This window comes from Myxine glutinosa, chromosome 12, assembly GCF_964187855.1.
Source record: "Myxine glutinosa chromosome 12, kmMyxGlut1.1, whole genome shotgun sequence".
Lineage (NCBI taxonomy): Eukaryota > Metazoa > Chordata > Myxini > Myxiniformes > Myxinidae > Myxine > Myxine glutinosa.
The window spans coordinates 3130834-3139323 of record NC_136272.1 but is presented as its reverse complement, the minus strand read 5'-3'; the positions used below and the strand labels follow the sequence as shown (position 1 = coordinate 3139323).

General features: G+C 44.9%; 1 protein-coding gene across 1 annotated transcript in view; it reads right to left on the bottom strand.

The window, feature by feature from the left end:
- Positions 1-238: 238 nt before the first annotated feature.
- Positions 239-8490, bottom strand: part of LOC137437283 (semaphorin-5A-like) — a 227277-nt gene continuing 219025 nt past the window's right edge. The window contains exon 12 of the mRNA XM_078766389.1: positions 239-503. Within this exon, the coding sequence (XP_078622515.1) occupies positions 239-503 (265 nt within the window). The remainder of the gene's footprint in view (positions 504-8490) is intronic.

Sequence of the window (8490 nt, the reverse complement as noted above, 5' to 3'; positions counted from 1 at the left end):
GCTAGTATTACATAATATCCATGTATGGCAGAGTGCAAGTTCAACTTTGACTCCAGATTATCTTCAGGGAAATTCCTTTTTGGTGTTTCACCACACATTTGTTCCTTATATTTGATACCACGTTTCAAGTTTGAGTTATAAGGATTTTAAAAACGTAAAATGAAAAAATGGGGAAAAAATGGAATGGGGGAAAAAAAGTGAAACTGCCAAAGGCTGCAACCAAGATTGTGCAAGGGCCTCAAGAGACATTCACAATGGGGCATATAATTGTGCTGCCCTTAACCCCTGGCCCTAATCTTGGGAAGGCCTCATTCTCACCTCGAGCAATTGGAAATTTCCACGAAGGGACCCAGGCACACAAGTCCTCCACATCGTGGCTCCGGCCGGTCGCAAGCACGGTGGCGACAACGACAGAGGCCTCGCCGGTTTCCAGATTCAATGTGAGGACAGGAGTGCCAGGTGGACCAAGACCCGAGCTGCCCATCAACCTTCTGGTTCCTAACCTGGTTGCACCAAACACAATAATACAGGAGAAATTATACACAGAGCAAGAACTCGCTCGGTGCTTCGAGTTATCTGCATAATTCCAAGTAAAAAATTCCCCTCCAAAAAAAGCAAAGGCACGCGATGTAATGACGTCAAGATAAATGATGGTCTCGTTTTGTACTCCAACATAATAATAAGGATTACACTTACAGGGCATTGTGTTAGGTCCTGGATCCAATCACGCGAGGCCTTGGCACGTGTCGTACAAACTCCACGCGCCACATCCCAACCACAATACACATCGTGCGCACCCACACAGGTACTGGAAAAATAGGAAAACGGATGTTGAGGGACTTAGGCAAAGTACGTGATAATTCTGATCATTTGTGGTGACAGAATGGTCTCTGTCTATCGAGAATGTTAAAATAATGCAAAACGAAAATCAGATTTTATTTTTTACAGGGAATACTCTGTTTTTGTTTGATTAATTTCAGGATGTGTATGTTGCTGGCAGGGCCAGCATTTATTGGCCATCCCTAAGTGGCCTAAGAAGGTGGTGGTGGCTCCTTCTTAAAGCACTGCACTCCATGCATTGATTGTGCTCCCACAATGCTGTTGGGCAGGCAGTTCTGTTGTTTCGACCCAGGAAAAATGAAAGAACATCTATATTATAATAGCCGTAGATGATTCTGTCTGTCTGTCTGTCTATCTGTTGGGTGTCTGTCCGGGGTGTGGCTTACTCGGTTTGCAGAGTAGCTCCACCCATAGCTCCACCCATTCTGGGAGTGGCTATAAACAAATATCCACCATTTTATTAACTCGCATAGCTTTGAGTCCTGTTTTGTAGGCCCGTGGTGTCTTGCTCTCCCCCAGTTTTATTTCAAATCAAATTCGATAAATCATTTCATTTTTCACAGTCGCTAACATAGTTTTAGACTCGGTTGAAAAAAAACGGGAAGAAAATCCGATGAAAGTTGCCGTTTATAGAACGAAATGAATTCTCAAAGGCCTGTAACTTCAAGGCCATTGAGTCTCTCTCACGCCTTTATCTCCAATCTAACTCACCATATGATTTCATTTTTATCGATGGTTTTACTTTTAGACTCGGTGTCAGCAATAATTGAGAACAATCCACACACGCGGGAAAATGCAGAGATATATTTTTTAAAATCGCGTCATGGTGTATCATACACCGCCCAACATGACACCGCCGGCAATGTGTCGATATATATTAAAAATTCGCTTTTGCTTTTCCGTTATGATATATTACTATTTCGTTTGATGATAGTCGTCACAAAAACGTCAACAATGATGCCGACATATATTTCTTCGTTTTTATTTCATTCAACATATTAGCCGGAAGTAAAATATGTTTCAGGAAATTACCGAGAGATATTTCTTCGTTTTTTTTATTAGTTATGTGCGCATACACTTTAAATAGGTTTATTTGAAATCTTTAATTTTCCACAAACATTCCACACACGCGGGAAAATGCAGAGGTATATTTTTTAAAATCGCGTCATGGTGTATCATACACCGCCCAACATGACACCGACGGCAATGTGTCGATATCTATTTTAAATTCGATATATCATTTCATTTTTCACAGTCGCTAACATAGTTTTAGACTCGGTTGAAAAAAAACGAGAAGAAAATCCGATGAAAGTTGCCGTTTATAGAACGAAATGAATTCTCAAATGCCTGTAACTTCAAGGCCATTGAGTCTCTCTCACGCCTTTATCTCCAATCTAACTCACCATATGATTTCATTTTTATCGATGGTTTTAGAGTCGGTGTCAGCAATAATTGAGAACATTCCACACACGCGGGAAAATGCAGATATATTTTTTAAAATCGCGTCATGGTGTATCATACACCGCCTAACATGACACCGACGGCAACGTGTCGATACATATTAAAAATTCGATATATCATTTCATTTTTCACAGTCGCTAACATAGTTTTCGACTCGGTTGAAAAAAAACGGGAAGGAAATCCAATGAAAGTTGCCGTTTATAGAACGAAATGAATTCTCAAACGCCTGTAACTTCAACTTCAAGGCCATTGAGTCTCTCTCACGCCTTTATCTCCAATCTAACTCACCATATGATTTCATTTTTATCGATGGTTTTGGACTCGGTGTCAGCAATAATTGAGAACATTCCACACACGCGGGAAAATGCAGAGATATATTTTTAAAAATCGCGTCATGGTGTATCATACACCGCCCAACATGACACCGACGGTAACGTGTCGATATATATTAAAAATTCGCTTTTGCTTTTCCGTTAAGATATATTACTTTTTCGTTTGATGACAGTCGTCACAAAAACGTCAACAATGATGCCGACATATATTTCTTCGTTTTTATTTAATTCAACATTATTAGCCGGAAGTAAAATATGTTTCAGGAAATTACCGAGAGATATTTCTTCGTTTTTTAAAATTAGTTATGTGCGAATACACTTTAAATAGGTTTATTTGAAATCTTTAATTTTCCACAATATAATTTACTTGCCATTTATCATTTGATGATTACGAGACAAATTCCTCTTGAGGATCGTGACAATTCATGCGCTGCGTGGAAACTTCTATTTCCAAAATGAATGAGACGCTCGATGAAGAACGCAGACTTGAACAGGATGCAGCAAGAAAACGAATGAGACGGGCGAACGAGTCCATCGACGAACGTCAATGCAAACTTGCGGGGTCACCCGTGGGAATCCCACGGGCATGGATGTGTGTGACATTTCGACATATTGAGTTAGATGCTGCACATTCATTTTTACAAAATGGTTACTGGCAAGTCATCAGATCCAGAAATGGTGTAAAAACCACCGTTTAGAGGCCATTTTTCCCCGCAAAGCGGGGGTTGGCCTTTTCGGGGACCGTGGTAGTTGTTGTTTTTTTGTCCCCTTTTTGAAGCAATGTTTTACGGCCGGATGCCCTTCCTGACGCCAACCCTTTTTGCCGCCTTCAACGACAAACAGGGAATTACCAGTGAACTGGTACTCAATTAGCCGACCTCGAAAGGATGACAGGCTGAGTCAACCCCCCTGGCATTAATTCGGCGATCGGCCGAGATTCGAACCCAGGATCCTAAGCCGGCACCCTAGCCGCTAGCCCAACACCAGAAATGGTGTCATGAACACAATTTATTTACGCACAAGCACAAAAGCAAGACGGGCCGATTTCCGATTCCGACGGGCCGACGGGCGAGGCGGGCCGATTTCCGATTCCGACGGGCCGATTTGGAGCAAGAAAAAGAACGAGACGGGAGAAAAAGGAGAGAAACGAGACGGGGAAAGCCGATTGGAGAGGCGAGTGAGGCGCGATTGGAGAGGAGTGTGAGGCGCGATTGGAGAGGAGTGTGAGGCACAATTGGAGAGGAGTGTGAGGCGTGATTGGAGAGGAGTGTGAGGCGTGATTGGAGAGGAGTGTGAGGCACGATTGGAGAGGAGTGATTGGAGGGGAGTGTGAGGCACGATTGGAGAGGAGTGTGAGGCACGATTGGAGAGGAGTGTGAGGCGCGATTGGAGAGGAGTGTGAGGCGCGATTGGAGAGGAGTGTGAGGCGCGATTGGAGAGGCGTGTGAAGGATTGGAGAGGAGAGGAGTGTGAGGGATTGGAGAGGTGAGGGATTGGAAAGGAGAGGGATGTGAGGGTTTGGAGAGGAGAGGAGTGCTAGGTGGAGAGAGGAGAGTGTCAGGTGGAGACAGGAGAGTGTCAGGTGGAGACAGGAGAGTGTCAGGTGGAGAGGAGTGAGGGGTCACATATTATGTGAAATAACTAAATTCACACCATTTCTGGATCTGATGACTTGCCAGTAACCATTTTGTAAAAATGAATGTGCAGCATATAACTCAATATGTCGAAATGTCACACACATCCATGCCCGTGGGATTCCCACGGGTGACCCCGCTAGTCGACATATAATCCGAGTCTGGATAATGGGGACTTGGAAAGAAACATGGAGATGGTGGTGTTGTCGTCCTCAATGCATCTGTTGCCAACGTTCTCGATGGAGGGAAATTGCACGTTTATGTAAATGCCACGAATTAATCGATAAAGGAAATAACTCACCAAATAATCAATTAACTTTCCAGCGAGACCAGGAAACTATTTCTTATTTAAATATAATTGGTTAATTAGCAATTCCCTGTTTAGACAGAATCCAAACGGGTGAGGCTGCACTGAGACCAATTAGGCATTGCTATGGGTGCTGAAACTGAGTGAGGATGCCCTGCGAGCGGAGAAAAGAAGCAAGGATTTGCCAGCAATGCCAAAAAATAGTAAAGCTGTGGCAGAAAGCACCAAAACAAGTGAGGGAAAAGAAAAAACTGACACGGAAAAATCTGCGCTGGGAGCAGACAAAACAAACCAGTTGGACCAGGACACGGAAAGCAAGCTTGGCTAGCCCAGGATCACCAATTAGAGGCTAGTTTTGACCAAGAGACCAAAAACAAGCTCAGCTAGCGCAGGATCACCAATTAGAGGCTGGTTTTGACCAAGAGACCAAAAACAAGCTCAGCTAGCGCAGGAACACCAATTAGAGGCTGGTTTTGATTAAGAGACCAAAAATAAGCTCAGCTAGCGCAGGAACACCAATTAGAGGCTGGTTTTGTCGAAGAGACCAAAAACAAGCTCGGCTAGCCCAGGATCACCAATTAGAGGCTGGTTTTGACCAAGAGACCAAAAGCAAGCTCAGCAGGCGCAGGAACACCAATTAGAGTCTGGTTTTGACCTCGAGACCAAAAACAAGCTCAGCGAGCGCAGCAACACCAATTAGAGGCTGGTTTTGACCAAGAGACCAAAAACAAGCTCGGCTAGCCCAGGATCATCAATTAGAGGCTGGTTTTGATTAAGAGACCAAAAACAAGCTCGGCTAGCACAGGATCATCAATTAGAGGCTGGTTTTGACCAAGAGACCAAAAAACAAGCTCGGCTAGCCCAGGATAACCAATTAGAGGCTGGTTTTGACCAAGAGACCAAAAACAAGCTCAGCTAGCCCAGGATCACCAATTAGAGGCTGGTTTTGACCAAGAGACCAAAAACAAGCACAGCTAGCCCAGGATCACCAATTAGAGGCTGGTTTTGACCAAGCGACCAAAAACAAGCTCAGCTAGTGTAGGAACACCAATTAGAGGCTGGTTTTGACCAAGAGACCAAAAACAAGCTCAGCTAGCACAGAAACACCAATTAGAGGCTGGTTTTGACCAAGAGACCAAAAACAAGCTCGGCTCGCCCAGGATCACCAATTAGAGGCTGGTTTTGACCAAGAGACCAAAAACAAGCTCAGCTAGCCCAGGATCACCAATTAGTGGCTGGTTTTGACCAAGAGACCAAAAACAAGCTTGGCTAGCCCAGGATCACCAATTAGAGGCTGGTTTTGACCAAGAGACCAAAAACAAGCTCAGCTAGCGCAGGATCACCAATTAGAGGCTGGTTTTTACCAAGAGACCAAAAGCAAGCTCGGCTAGCCCAGGATCACCAATTAGAGGCTGGTTTTGACCAAGAGACCAAAAACAAGCTCAGCTAGCCCAGGATCACCAATTAGAGGCTGGTTTTGACCAAGAGACCAAAAACAAGTTCAGCTCACCCAGGATCACCAATTAGAGGCTGGTTTTGACCAAGAGACCAAAAACAAGCTCAGCTAGCGCAGGAACACCAATTAGAGGCTGGTTTTGATTAAGAGACCAAAAATAAGCTCAGCTAGTGCAGGAACACCAATTAGAGGCTGATTTTGTCCAAGAGACCAAAAACAAGCTCGGCTAGCCCAGGATCACCAATTAGAGGCTGGTTTTGACCAAGAGATCAAACGCAAGCTCAGCAGGCGCAGGAACACCAATTAGAGGCTAGTTTTGACCTAGAGACCAAAAACAAGCTCAGCGAGCGCAGCAACACCAATTAGAGGCTGGTTTTGACCAAGAGACCAAAAACAAGCTCGGCTAGCCCAGGATCATCAATTAGAGGCTGGTTTTGACCTAGAGACCAAAAACAAGCTCAGCGAGCGCAGCAACACCAATTAGAGGCTGGTTTTGACCAAGAGACCAAAAACAAGCTCGGCTAGCCCAGGATCATCAATTAGAGGCTGGTTTTGATTAAGAGACCAAAAACAAGCTCGGCTAGCACAGGATCATCAATTAGAGGCTGGTTTTGACCAAGAGACCAAAAAACAAGCTCGGCTAGCCCAGGATCACCAATTAGAGGCTGGTTTTGACCAAGAGACCAAAAACAAGCTCAGCTAGCCCAGGATCACCAATTAGAGGCTGGTTTTGACCAAGCGACCAAAAACAAGCTCAGCTAGTGTAGGAACACCAATTAGAGGCTGGTTTTGACCAAGAGACCAAAAACAAGCTCAGCTAGCACAGGAACACCAATTAGAGGCTGGTTTTGACCAAGAGACCAAAAACAAGCTCGGCTCGCCCAGGATCACCAATTAGAGGCTGGTTTTGACCAAGAGACCAAAAACAAGCTCAGCTAGCGCAGGAACACCAATTAGAGGCTGGTTTTGATTAAGAGACCAAAAATAAGCTCAGCTAGCGCAGGAACACCAATTAGAGGCTGGTTTTGTTCAAGAGACCAAAAACAAGCTCGGCTAGCTCAGGATCACCAATTAGAGGCTGGTTGTGACCAAGAGACCAAAAGCAAGCTCAGCAGGCGCAGGAACACCAATTAGAGGCTGGTTTTGACCAAGAGACCAAAAACAAGCTCAGCTAGCGCAGGAACACCAATTAAAGGCTGGTTTTGACCAAGAGACCAAAAACAAGTTCAGCTAGCCCAGGATCAGCAATTAGAGGCTGGTTTTGTCCAAGAGACCAAAAACAAGCTCAGCTAGCCCAGGATCACCAATTAGAGGCTGGTTTTGACCAAGAGACCAAAAACAAGCTCAGCTAGCCCAGGATCACCAGTTAGAGGCTGGTTTTGACCAAGAGACCAAAAACAAGTTCGGCTCACCCAGGATCACCAATTAGAGGCTGGTTTTGACCAAGAGACCAAAAACAAGCTCAGCTAGCGCAGGAACACCAATTAGAGGCTGGTTTTGATTAAGAGGCCAAAAATAAGCTCAGCTAGCGCAGGAACACCAATTAGAGGCTGGTTTTGTCCAAGAGACCAAAAACAAGCTCGGCTAGCCCAGGATCACCAATTAGAGGCTGGTTTTGACCAAGAGACCAAAAGCAAGCTCAGCAGGCGCAGGAACACCAATTAGAGGCTGGTTTTGACCTAGAGACCAAAAACAAGCTCAGCAAGCGCAGCAACACCAATTAGAGGCTGGTTTTGACCAAGAGACCAAAAACAAGCTCGGCTAGCCCAGGATCATCAATTAGAGGCTGGTTTTGATTAAGAGACCAAAAACAAGCTCGGCTAGCCCAGGATCACCAATTAGAGGCTGGTTTTGTCCAAGAGACCAAAAACAAGCTCGGCTAGCACAGGATCACCAATTAGAGGCTGGTTTTGACCAAGAGACCAAAAACAAGCTCGGCTAGCCCAGGATCACCAATTAGAGGCTGGTTTTGATTAAGAGACCAAAAACAAGCTCAGCTCGCGCAGGAACACCAATTAGAGGCTGGTTTTGATTAAGAGACCAAAAATAAGCTTGGCTAGCCCAGGATCACCAATTAGAGGCTGATTTTGATCAAGAGACGAACAAACAAGCTCGGCTAGCCCAGGATCACCAATTAGAAGCTGGATTTGACCAAGAGACCAAAAATAAGCTCGGCCATCCCAGGATCACCAATTAGAGGCTGGTTTTGATCAAGAGACCAAAAAACAAGCTAAGCTAGTGCAGGAACACCAATTAGAGCCTGGTTTTGATCAAGATACCAAAAACAAGCTCGGCTAGCCCAGGAACACCAATTGGAGGCTGGTTTTGATCCAGAGACCAAAAACAAGCTCGGCTAGCCCAGGAACACCAATTCGAGGCTGGTTTTGACCAAGAGACCAAAAAACAAGCTTGGCCAGCGCAGGAACACCAATTAGAGGCTGGTTTTGACCAAGGGACCAA